The sequence below is a fragment of the Rhizophagus irregularis genome, chromosome 18 (assembly GCF_026210795.1).
Source record: "Rhizophagus irregularis chromosome 18, complete sequence".
NCBI classification, from domain to species: Eukaryota; Fungi; Glomeromycota; class Glomeromycetes; order Glomerales; family Glomeraceae; genus Rhizophagus; species Rhizophagus irregularis.
The window spans coordinates 791536-806220 of record NC_089446.1 but is presented as its reverse complement, the minus strand read 5'-3'; the positions used below and the strand labels follow the sequence as shown (position 1 = coordinate 806220).

The window sequence follows — 14685 nt, the reverse complement described above, 5'->3', positions numbered from 1 at the left end:
GTAGTTAGGTAATAAACTCGTTGAGTTTTATCGAATAGGTTTAGAACTCATATGATAATCATTAGTGTGTATTAATAAATGTGTTTGAAAAAAGATCAGCAAGCTCAAAAAAGAAACTTTTTGAGCACCTAGATTCATAAATCTTGTTATAACCGGTACGGCGATTAGTCATCACATGAGACAAGGAAAGTATTTTTCGGTGTTGAAAATTTTTTTTCAGAAATATTTGAAGAAAAAGTAGAAGATACTGAAGTATATTGAATAATATCTTCTGAAACGGGCTTTTTTTCCGTTTCCATCTCTCTTGAAGGTCGAAGGTTAAAAGAGGAGGCCTTTCCATAGAGGCCACCAAGTGGTCCTCACTCCTCGGGTAAGAAAAATATAAAGTGTAAAAAAATAAAAATTTACTGCGGAATTATATCAAAAAAAATGGAAAGGGGAGCAAAATTAACTAAATCTTCCACAATCTTCCCTAGTTTGTACCCCACAATAAATCACCTGATAGTTTAACGTCATTTCGGACCACCCATGGTCACTTAAATGGTAGTTTAAGGTCATTGTGGACCGCAGTAAATTTACGTCTAAATTAAATATTATATTGCGCCTCAAAATTAATAATGTCACTAGATAAAGTCGTCCTCTACATTGGTATAAGATTACTCGTTAGTTTTAAAAGAAATTTTTGAGTACTATATTTTTGTTAAATTCTTTTGTCAAATAATTTATTAGAGTTAATTGGAAAAGAATTATACATACTGTATATTTTTATCAAAGAGCGTTTATCGTGCATGTTGTTTGTGCTTTGTGACCAATATAATTGCACATAATGTATTCATTTAAATTAAGTAAATCTGGTTACTTAAATTCTTTATTTCCATAAATATTTCAAAGTGCCTTTTATGCTGTATATTTTTATCGAAGCGTATTTACCGTGCATATGCTTGTGCTTGTGATCAACGTATATAATGCATTCATTCATATTAAATAAATATGGTTACTTAAAATCTTTATTTCCATAAATATTTCAAAGTGCCTTTCATACTATATGTTTTTATCTATCGAGTATGCATAATTGTACATAATGCATTTCGTTTATATAAGTAAATTTGGTTAGCACTTGGCGTCTGCATGTTGCACAAATATTTCAAATTGCTATTCGCCCAATATCAATGACGTAGCTTTGCATCATCTTTCGTAATACCATAACAAACAGCTATATATACCATTCTACAAATAATAAAGACTTTAATAAAGAAAATACATACGAATACCCGATTTTTAGAAAGATAACTGAAAGTAATGGATAATAACGATAAAGGTAAAGAAATATATACCATGAACTTGAAAATTTAACAAAATTAATTATTCCAATATTTTTTTAATACAAATTGTAACATAATAAAATTAGCTTTAAGTGCCAAGGAAGCTGAAGGTAGTTAAATTTATTTATGATGCTTGTAAATTATGTTCCTTAATTCTTTATATTTTAAATAATATTCATCTATTATTTTAAACTAAATTATTTCTTAAAAATCAAATTATTTTAGCTCGTAAGTTATATAATCTTTATAAAATAGTTTATAATAATCGACTTACATTTATTATATTTTATATAACAAAACAATTTATTTAACGATAAATCATATTATAGTTGGTAAGTTATTAGTTATTTATTTTTGCAGTATCCTACATGACATTCAAAATAACTAAATTCTTCTTTAAAATAACTGGTTTTAAATATTACTTAGCCGGTAAGTTATAAATTTTTATTATATTAATTTTAAAATATTTACGCATCATTTACACTAATTTACACTAACAATTTTATATTTAAATATTAGATTGTAAGTTATAATTTTGTATCTATTATCATATTATTGGAAATTTCTATTTGTACACAGGTGCTTCCATCACTCAATCACGAGTTTCCAAAAAAAATATTGTAAATTTAACGAAAAAAAGGAAAAGATTTATTAAATAAGGCAAAGTGATATTCAAAACATCATTGAAGGTAAACTTGCAGAAAAAATACTACAATTATGTGCATTTTTTTTTAATAAACGTCATATGTCAATTTTTTTTTTACATAAAATTTTGTAAGGTCACGTGATAGTCGTGATAACGCATCTGTCGCATCTGTGTACATTAAGAAATTTTAAAATTTATTTTCATATAATTAATTACACCTTAAAATTATAATTATATAGGGTGTAAGTTATATAATATTTATGTTTGATGATTTACATGTGATATACAGTATATGTGCAAACCCAACTAAATTCATTATTTTAAAAATCGGTTGGAATTTACTTTAGTCGGTAAGTTAAGTTATTTAAATTCTATTATGTATATTTATATATAATTTAAACTAATTATTTTTTCATGGTAATTATGTAATTTAAACAAAACGTCCAAATATTTTAGTTAGTAAGTTATAAATTATTTACTTGATTCTATTATAGTTAAATGACATTTCATATAATTTAACTAATTAATTTTTTATTTAAAATTTATTTTAGAGCGTAAGTTATAAATTTTTATGTGATTTAAACGATATTTCATATATAATTTAAACTAATTAAATTCTTTATTTAAATATTGTTTAAATATTTTAGCTTGTAAGCTATAAATTATTTTATATTTATTAAATATTTGCGTATAATAAACTAATTATATTTTTTGTTTAATAAATTATTTAAACATTTTAAACATTTTAGCTAGTAAGTAATCTATCGTATTTATATATAATATTCGCATATAATTTAAATTAATCCAAATTCTTTATTTAAAATTATTTAATTATTTAAATATTTTAGTTGGTAAGTTGTTAATTTTATTTTATATACACGTAATATTTCCATATAATTTAAACTAATTATATTTATTTTTTATTTAAATATTATTTAAATATTTTAGTTAGTAAGTTATTAATTTAATTTATTGTATATCTTCTCGTAACATCTATACATATTTTAAACTAACCAAATTCCTTATTCTAAATACTTTAGCCAGTAAGCTATAAGTTTATTTCTTCTATTCTATTTATTATACTTAAATTGTATTACTTATACTATAATTTAAACTAACCAAATTTATTAAAAATATAGAACGTAAGTTATTATTTAATTTCTTATATAATATTTGTATATAATTTAAACTAACCAAATTCTTTATTTATAAAATTTAAATATTTTAGTTCGTAAGTTATAAGTTATTTATTATAATTCTACTTGTTTTGCAAATAATCAAATTCTTATATTAAGATGAACATTAACTAAATTTATTAAAAATATAGAACGTAAGTCAATTATTTAGTTCTTATAATATTTTTATATAATTTAAACTAATCAGATTCTTTATTTAGATCGTAAGTTATATGACTTTCTAATTTTATCGTATTTATATAATATTTAAACTAACCAACCCCAACCAAATTATTCAAAAATTCAAAAATTATTAAATATTTAGCTAGTAAGTTATAAAATTATTTATTTAATTTTTTATATTTATATAGTAATTATTGGATCTGTACAAAATCCGAATGTCAAAATCTCGAACGGTACGAAATCCCGAAAAATTGGCCAGCATTAAACATAATTCTGCCCGGCTCTGGATTTTCGGGATTTTGACATTCGGGATTTTGTACCAGACCCGTGTTTTATATGTAATTTAAACTAACCGAAATTTTATTTTAAAAAAAAATCAATTAACTATTTTAGTTGGTAGGTTAAAAGTTATTTATTTAATTTTACCATATTTATATTATATTATTTATATACTGTATATACTAATTTAACTGAATTTTTTATTTAAAAATTATATATATAGAGCGTAAGTCGTCATAAATTATTTATTATATTTATATAATATTTCGTATATAATTTGAAACCAATTTAATTCGTGATTAAAAAAATATATTTAAAATATAGGATGTAAGTTCATATTTTATTTTATTTTATTTAATTCTATTTGCTTTATATAATATTTATATATAGTTTAACTAACTAAATTTTTTATTTTAAAAAATCATTTAAATATTTTAGCTTGTAAGTTATAAGTTACTTATTTAATTCCATTTATTTATAAATGGTTTAAACTAATTTTAAAAATTTTTATTTGAAAAATTAATTAAATATTTTAGCTCGTAAGTTTACAAAGTTATTTATTTTTACTCTAACTGAATATTTTATATAATAATTTAAACTAATTAAATTTTTTCATTTAAAATATTATTTAAATATATAGCTTGTAAGTAGTATAAATATATATTTTATTTGATAAATATTGTTTGTTGATTATATTAATATTTTATACTTACAATTTTAATTAAATTCTTTTTTTTTTCAAAAAAAAAAAATTTGGTAATCTTACTTTAGTCGGTAATTTTGATCTGAAGTTATTATATATCGTTCTTATATAGTAAAATTAACTAAGCTAATTTATTTTATTTTATTCATTTATTAAAATTCTATTTTTAATTTTTAGAGTAAGTAATATTTTATGTTATTCAGTATTATAATTAGTTTTTTAATACAAATTCTAACGTAATTTATTTAAAAAAGATTTGGAACTAGCGGAAACGAAATTATTGATAAATTTATTATTGAAAATAAGAGTTTAGTTTGGATTCCTTATAATAAATTTAAAGATGTCGAAAAACTTGATGAAGGAGTATTTGGTATTATATATAAAGCCATATATGAAGATTATGGAGTAGTTCTTAAACATCTAAATTATTTTAATAATTCAAATGAAAGTTTAAATGAATTTTTAAATGAAGTATGATAAAACACTATTTCTTTTCTTTTTTTTTAATTTATAAATTTATAATTATAATTTATATATATTTACTAATTTTATTTAATATTATATATTTTATTATAGTTGAAACATTATAAAGAATGTTTAAGAAAATTCGAATTTATTAATTTATATGGATTTACAAAAAATCCAGATACTTTAAAATATATGATAATAATGAATTATGCCAATAAGGGTAATTTAAGAGGATGTTTAATAGAAATAATCAATAATGATTGGAAAAAAAGATTATATATATTATATAAAATTATTTCTGGACTTAATAGAATTCATAAAAAAAATCTTATTCATTATGATTTTCATGATGGTAATATTTTATTACATAAATATGAAAAAAATGAGTATGATGAAGTTTATATTTCTGATTTAGGATTATGTAGACCCGAAAAATCTTTAAGAAAAAATAATGTTTATGGTGTTATACCATTTATGGCACCTGAAGTTTTATTAAGTCAATCTTATACTTTATCTAGTGATATTTATAGTTTTTCTATGATTATGTGGGAATTTACATCTGGCGTTCCACCATTTAATAATAGAGCTCATGATCTTCAACTTTGTTTAAGTATTTGTAAAGATGAACGTCCTGAAATTATTGAGAATACTCCACAATGTTATATAGATTTGATGAAAAAATGTTGGAATAAGGATCCATTAAAAAGGCCATCTTCATTAGAAATTTTAAATATTATTAAAAATTGGATTTTTGATGGTATTCCAATAAATGAAGAATTAAAAAGTAATATTATGAAATTCATAAAATCACCAATTTCTTCTAATAATAATCATAATATTATTGAATCTCATCCACAAGCATATTATAAGAGTCGTTTGCTTAGTTTTACAGATGGAAAATCAAATGAAATTCTTGAATTTCAAAAATTAAAATTTCTTAAATTAAAACAAAAAGAAAAGGATACTAAGAAAAAATTTGAAAAAATTGCTGAAACTTATTATAAAAGTTCTCAAATGGAAATTAAAATTAAACAAAAAGAATTAGAAGAAATGTATTTAGCATATCAAAATATTCAAATGGAATTAATTAATTTACAACAAAAAAATTCTCAATTTGAAAAAGATTATCAAAGTCTGAAATTTACTTTAGATATACAAGATAAAGAATTTGTCGAAAAGGAAAATTCTTTGAAAGCTCAAATCACTTGTTTGCAAGATGAAAAGCAAACTTTAACTGGTGATCTAACTGAGCAATTAAAACAAAATAAACTGACAAATCAACAAGTTCAAACTCAAATAAGTCAGTTAAATCAAGAAAAAATTAATTTTCAAGATCAATTCAAACGAACAGAAGAAGAATTAAAATCTCAGCTTGAAAGTATAATCAAACAAAAAGAGCAATTAGAAAATGAATTAAATCAATCCAAAATTAATTATGAGCAAATAAATGATGAAAATCTTAAACTAGAAAAAATTGCTAAATCTTATTACGAAAATTCTCAAATGGAAATTGGAATTAAGCAAAAAGAGTTGAAAGAAATGCATTTAGTATACCAAAATGTTCAAATGGAATTAATTAATTTACAACAAAGAAATTCTCAATTTGAACAAGATTATCAAAATCTGAAACTTACTTTAGATGTACAAAATAGAGAATTTGAAGAAAAAGAAAATACTTTACAAGCTCAAATTACTTGTTTGCAAGACGAAAAGCAAACTTTAAATGGTGATCTAACAGAGCAGTTAAAACAAGTTCAAATTCAAATCAGTCAGTTAAACCAAGAGAAAACCAAACTTCAAGATCAATTAAAACAAACTGAACAGGAATTAAAATCCCAACAAGAAAGTATAATTAAACAAAAAGAGCAATTAGAAAATGAATTAAATCAATCCAAAATTAATTCTGAGCAAATAAATGATGAAAATCTTAAACTAGAGACAATTGCTAAAACTTACTATGAAAGTTCTCAAATGGAAATTGGAATTAAGCAAAAAGAGTTAAAAGAAATGCATTTAGTATATCAAAATGTTCAAATGGAATTAACTAATTTACAACAAAGAAATTCTCAATTTGAACAAGATTATCAAAATCTGAAATTTACTTTAGATGTAAAAAATAGAAAATTTGCGGAAAAAGAGAATACTTTGCAAGCTCAAATTACTTGTTTGCAAGATGAAAAGCAAACTTTAACTAGCAAACTAACTGAGCAGTTAAAACAAAATAAAATGACTAATCAACAAGTTCAAACTCAAATCAGTCAGTTAAATCAAGAGAAAAATATTTTGCAAGATCAATTAAAACAAACTGAAGCTTACATTCAAGAATTAAAATCTCAACAAGAAAGTATAATTAAACAAAAAGAGCAATTAGAAAATGAATTAAGTCAATCTCAAATTAATTATGAGCAAGTAAAGAATGAAAATCTTAAACTAGAGACAATTGCTAAATCTTATTATGAAAGTTCTCAAATGGAAATTGGAATTAACCAAAAGGAGTTGAAAGAAATGCATTTAGCATATCAAAAAATTCGAATGGAATTAATTAATTTACAACAAAGAAATTCTCAATTTGAACAAGATTATCAAAATCTGAAACTTACTTTAGATGTACAAAATAGAGAATTTGAAGAAAAAGAAAATACTCTACAAGCTCAAATTACTTGTTTGGAAAACGACAAGCAATCTTTAGCTGGCTATTTAATTGAGATGTTTAAACCAATTAATGACCAAGTTCAAAGTCAAATGAGAGAAAAAAATAAATTACAAGATCAATTAATCCAACTTAAAACCATAGTTCAAGAACTAGAATCTCAGCAAGAAAATATAATTAAACAAAAGGAAAAATCATCATCAGTATCAAATCAAAATATTCAAACGGAAAAGAAAGAGTTAAAACAAAATGAGCTGACTAATCGGCAAGCTCAAATTCAAATCGGTCAGTTAGAACAAGAAAAAAAGAATTGGCATGTTCAATTAATTGAAACAAAAAGTTCTATTCAACAATTAAAATTACAGCTAGAAAGTTTGATTAAACAAAAAGAAAATGATCCAAGTCAACCCCAAATTATGAATGAAGTTCTTTTACAAAATCAAAAGTTTTCTAACTTAGAAAAACCCAAAATGGAAGAAAAAATTACTCAATTGGAACAAAAAATAATTGAAAAAGAACAAATTGAAATGCAATTAGAACAAAAACTGATTGATTTGGATTATGAATGTATTAAAAAGTTAACAGAAGAAAGAAAAAAATTAGTAAATAGATTAATTTATGAAAAAAATGCTAAGGATGTTCTCAATCAAATTACTAATTTTTTAAAAATTAAAAGTGATATTTTAATTTTACAAGAGGAATTCATTAATACTTTTACTAATAAAGAAGAATATAATCAAAATGAAATAATTAATTATTTTATTGGAAGAGTTATGTCAGTTGCTGGAAATACTATTAGCAATATAGTTAATATAGTTGGTATGGATAATAATAAGTTTGATAAAGAATTTCAAAATATCCTTAATAATAAATTAGTACAGCTGAAAAAAAATTATAATTCCTTAATGAAAATTGCTCAAAACAACAAAGACTTGAAAGTTAAGTTTATAATTGAAAATATTCTTAAGTCAAATTCTTTTAATATTGATAAATATGAAATTTTTAAATTTACCACTAATTCTCAAGAAGGAATGAAGACAGAAGAAATAAATTCGCTGAAAAAGAATATATATGAATTGAAATCAGAATTAGAACAGGAAAAAAAAGAATTAAAAAATTTTGAAGACTAAAATCAATTATATTAATAAGTTATATTATATTTTATGAAATAAGCATTTTAAATATTTATCAAAGTATATAAACATATCATCCTAAAATTTATGAAACATTATAATACATATAATTTTTAACAAAGAAAATACAGTCATAAAAATTTTGGTAAGGATTTTTATCTATTAAAAACTGATTTTACAAAAATGGTATCAAAATTATGAACAAAAATTAAGCCATAGTAAATGCAAATTTAAGATATAGTAAATGTAATTTAAATATTAAGTATAGTAAATGCAAGTTTAAGATATAGTAAATGCAAATTTAAGATATAAATATTTAGTATAGTAAATGCAAGTTTAAGATATAGTAAATGTATGTTTAATTATAGTAAATGTAATTTAAATATTAAGTATAGTAAATGCAAGTTTAAGTTATATAGTAAATGTATGTTTAATTATAGTAAATGTAATTTAAATATTAAGTATAGTAAATGCAAGTTTAAGTTATATAGTAAATGTATGTTTAATTATAGTAAATGTAATTTAAAATATGTATTTAAATTTAATTTTTTATTTAATTGTTCGTCCTATAATAAGTGGTTTCTAATTAAAATAAAGTGATAATATTCTGAGCCCTTCTTGGATAAGTTCTCCAAAAATAGTATGCCAAAAGAAAAGAAAAAAATCCTTAATTTTCTGGTCTGATCGTACTTTTTTCGTGGGTTAAATTTGCCAGTCTGATGCTCTTTAAAAAAGTACAACATTTTAACTATAGTAAAAAAAAGGAATTTATAATATTTTTATTTGCTATATTACATTATTTACATTAAAACAATATTTTCATTATTAGTACGAAGAAACCAGTAATGGAAATATGATTATGACCAGTAGTCATATTTGTTATTAAGAAGCTTTATAAAAAGAAATACTAAGGTTGCGATGCTTTTATCCATTAAATGGGCGGAAATATATTGCACACATGAAGTAGGAGTACTTTTTTATTATTAATATTTATTCCCAAAATAATTTATAAAAATGACTAATACGAAAGAGTTAGCACGCTGATACGCGTACGTGATAAAATATAAAACTCTAAATTAACGTAATTTTAAGCGGATTATATTCTTACACAAGACACTACTTATAATCTTTCGGGAAACTTTTTCAGCAACATATTCTTACTTGATCTTGATTGAACGTTTGTAGTTGTAGTGGTTGATTTTTCATCTCCAATTTCTAAATAAACAATCTAATGAACAATTAATTATTTGAATGATTAATCGATGAACAACTGATCTTTTTTTTCACGAGGTGTAATGTTAAAATTAAAAATAAAATCATATCAATACTAATATGGGAAAACATTAGGTATTTTTTATTAATATATTATAGTACAGGGTGAGAGTAATATCACTTAATTTAACATGGATTAATGGATGATTGGACTGATCGGTTATAAATTTTGCCACTTACGTGGAAAAATTTTAAAATAAGTGAGATTACCACATATTATAATATTATTATCGTACGGCACTGACCATAACAGGAAGTCTATTGTATCAGTAAAATCTATTTAAATCAAATGATAAATTCTTTCTTTCATTTATTTCTTCAAAAGTCGCAAAATATCCAATTGGATAATGACTCTATTAAGGAATTCTTACAAGGAAATATTTTTAATAATTGTAATATTACCTTTAACGTAAATCAATAGTAAAATATGTATTATATGTGTATATAATATTACATTTAACATAAATCAATATAGTTTATTTGATACTATGAATAAATTTTAGTCAATATACTATAGAAAATATCTAAAATTAAAACATGTTATGTTCATATATAACCGTACGATAAATATTATATACTTCTTGACATTATACTTTGCGCCGCCTTATTAATACATTGATTTAATGGACGAAACTATCATTAAAATATATCGCTTTAAATATTTTAAGTAGTTCAAATGAATATTTAAAGGTGTTTATTAATATAACAAATTATTGGATAAAAATAAATTTAAAAAAATAACAAAATTTTGTAGATTTTTAAGTGTGCTACTCGTAAATACACCTAATAATTCTGTTTTCCGCAAGTACTTATTAAAATTTAGAGAAATTTTAAGTAAATTCGAGAATAACCAAAATTCTATTTGGTAACCAGCTCTATCACTGCGTATAATGGATCGTAAAAAAAATCCAAGGGAAGAAATATGAGATTTTCAAAGTTTGAGTTGGAAACTTAGAGATAATGGCATCACAGCTCTTTTTTTTTTTAAAAAAAAAGTTATTAATATATAGTTTTTAAGATGTAGATATTACTAAAAAAGAAAATTATAAATTGTTTAATAAATATTTAACAAGAAGCATTAATATTGTTTTAAAAATTGTTATTAAAGAAGTGAAATACGAATTATACTTTACAGACATATGAATCTAATTATGTTCCAGGTTAGCAATTGTTCAACACAATTATTGCTAATGACAAAAAAGTTGCTTTTAGATTGCACATTCCTGGTAGAAGATCTGAATTTTTGGGCCACGAGAAACCATCGAAGCTGCATATCGGGTGATTTTTTTGAAGGTGTCACTAAGAACTTGGAGACAATATAACGAAACCTGTAAATTATAAGATTTATAAACCTCCAAAGATCACATTCATATTATTATACAATTGCCTGTCATTACTTCTCGTTTTAACTAAAAAAGATTTTGTATATTTTAAAAATATTTTTCCTGATGGTCTCGATGATGAAGTTACTATATTTTTCAAATTCAGCCTCCAGACTTTCCCCAATGCTTTGCCGCCAAGATATATATTTGACTCCAAGATTATTAATTACTACAGATGTTGCATTAATAGCAAGTTGGATTGATAAGAAAAAGGAACACCTTATCATTTTAAAGATTTACCTTTTAAATTTAATCTTATCTGTTAATTGTCGTGCTAGTCGCGATAGTTTTGGGATTGATAAATTCCATAAACATTGCGATAATAAGGGACCAACTGTTCTTATAATTACACCCAAGAGATTGATGGATATAATCCATTAGAATGGTGTCGTACAAAAATGGTAGCGGATGAAAGATCTCGTAACCACAAAAAATTATCAATGTAAAACGTCAAATAGTTTTTATTTTCATTAACAAATCGATTTAATCCTATTTTAAGTCGAGTCAATTTTGAAAAGGAAGAAATCATTTGGAGTAAAAATGAGGGACCATATTTTTGGTTACAAGATTTGTATATCAAATCATCAGGATCTTTTATTAATAATATTGTTGGTAAAAGCAAGCAACATTCATATGAAAAGAAAATCATTGATAGAGAAACTTTTGAAATAGAGGAATATAAAGTATTTCAAGTTATTGATAATAGATTATCTACCTTTATATTTAGTTAGGTTTCAAAAGACTTTTAAGAAAATTTTTACTTATTATTCTTATAATTCTGTGTTTATATTAGAGGAGTTTTAGACGATTGTACATCACTAATATTTTTGAAAATACAGTCGACCCCCTATATAGTCACCCCCTGTATAATCACAACATATAAAATTCCCCTTTATAAGCACACCATATTTTGGCCCAATGTACTAATAAATATATTAGAAAAACCTCCTCTATAGTCACAACATATGACTTTTTTTATAATCACACCCTTTTTTTTCGGTCCCAAGGGGTGTGACTATAAAGGGGGCTGACTGTATACTGTAATAAGTTACGCAGTAATGGGTTTTAGTTAGTGATGTAATGATTGATATACGCCCATAGTATATAAAATTTGACGTCATATACAAGATTACGTGAGAAATTATTGCAAACACATGTCTATTTTCTATACTATTGGAGTTTACATGTTTGTAACATGACTCATCATGGTTAAGTAAAATATAGTATAAAATAACCACTTTTTTCTCTTTATTCTCTTCAACTCCTCTCTCCTTTTTTATTCCTTCTCGCTTTTCTTTTTCTTTTATTATTTTTTTCTTGTTAAGTATGGTAATAGGTAAGGTGCAACCAACTCCACATCTCATTTTAAACCGTAGGTACGACCAACTTCACGTTAAAAACTTTAAAAAAGTTAAAGCCATACTTAAACAAATTTTTCTAATAAAATTGAGTCGAGAAACCTGTGTTTATTGCTCGTTCGACTTTCCCACATTACGTATATATACGTACGTATTTTATGTATGTATGTACATAGTACGTATTGTGTATATATGTAAACCAAATAATTAGATGGGGGGATGAGAAAGCTTATTTTTGATTTTACAAAAATAATTTCTTTCTTGTTCTGATGCACATGTGCATTTTTTTTTATTTGTTTTGATTTTTTATGTAAATAATTTTCTTTTATAATTTTCTTTCTTGATTTGATGCACATGTGCATAAGTAGTCGTATCTGGGGCCAGAACATAACTAAAAAAACACAGTTTACATATAGAATTGGTCAAGTTGTGAATGTTGTTATATTATATATATATCTATATGTCCGAACGTCTCTGCTCAATTTTTGTTCTTAACAACCCAAATATTATTATTATTTTTTTTTAATCCTATTAATTATAAACTGGTTGTATAAGATTATAGGTAAGTGATTTCTTTTTTACCCTGAACGAAGCTTGCCACCTCTACGTGGTGTTCAGGAGAAACAGTTGTAAGTTAATAACTGGCCAAGAGCAAGCAATATTTGCAATATTTCATTTTACATATTTTTGGAATTATTGCGTCATTTTGTATTGAATGTCACGTAAATATGTTTATTCATAATATTAGCATCATGTTACAAAAGTTAAGGATTCTTGTTTATTAAATAATTTAAAAAAAAGGTTGTAAATTACTTTTTATCTATATTCAAACTTATAGTTTAAGGAGTTTATCCTATTTTTCTTATTTAATCATATGAAGTAACTATACGAAATAATGATACGATTATAATTAACTGGCAAAAATGAAAAAAAAAGAATATAAAGAATATAAAGAATATTACAGACGTTATTATATATTAGTAAAATTGAATGAATCGAAAAGAATAGACAAACCAAAAGAACTTAAAGCTAACTTTATTTTAAAATCTTGTTTAATTTATATTATATCACTTATATATTTAAAAATTTTGAATAATAATTTTATGCATTTATTAAAATTGTAAATTTTAAAAATTTTTCCAATAAATTTCCATAACACTATATTATATTAATATCTTATTACTCGTTTAATTAAATAAACTTTCGGATCCTACTAAACTGTAAAGTAATTGATATATTTCGCTGACAATTTTATCTTCAAATCTTTATTATTTATTTTTTATCAGAACTGGTTGTCATTTTTTAAAAGATTTCGATAAAGAGGTTAAGGTGAGTTATTAATTATTAATAGCTGTACCGGGTTTTCTATAAGTTAAATACACATTCAGAAAATCAGAAAAAATGTGCAAATTAATTTCCTGAATTGGCCATTGCATGTTTAATTGTTTTATCAATCAATGATATAAAATAAAAATACAAAAAATGTATAGCGCGTTTCTTTTTCATAATATATATATTGAATTCATTTATTTTAATCGACGAAATGAACGAAAAAGATTTTATTTTTAATGATTTTTATTTTTTTTAATGATTTTTATCGATCCTTTTTTTCTAGATATATTAAATAATTAAAATAATTTTTACAATAAATATATAATAATACACTCAATAAATACGTTACATAATTATAAAAATATTATCATATTTATTTTAATTACATCTTTCCGACCAAAGTAATCATAATATTGATGTTAGGAACGGGATGGTGGATTAAAAGATATTGCATAAATCGTTAGATCAACATGCTACAAGTGGGTAACATTGTTAATATTAATTATCGTTTTAACTTCAGTGGTAGACAAAGATCATCATGATCGATTATAGTTATTCTTTTCTTGTTTTGTTAAAACGTAACACCACATCGTAGAATTGAATGAACCGTATGATAGTATGTGACAAGAGTGAGAAAATTTTAAAATCTAAATATTTTTTTCAATAATTACGAGTTTTCTTTATTAATTGGCCATTATAATTTTTCATTTTTTCATAGCCATTGTATTTTAACCCTCATATCAAATAATTCGATAGATTTTTCTGTGTCAAAAATGATGATC

At 23.1% G+C, this 14685-nt stretch overlaps 1 protein-coding gene across 1 annotated transcript; it reads left to right on the top strand.

The window, feature by feature from the left end:
- Positions 1-5568: 5568 nt before the first annotated feature.
- OCT59_009802 (uncharacterized protein) lies at positions 5569-8556 on the top strand (the record flags this gene model as incomplete). The annotated part of the gene is made up of 1 exon (XM_066132614.1): positions 5569-8556. The coding sequence occupies one exon, from the start codon at positions 5569-5571 to the stop codon at positions 8554-8556; it is 2988 nt and encodes a 995-aa protein (XP_066000240.1).
- Positions 8557-14685: the final 6129 nt, after the last annotated feature.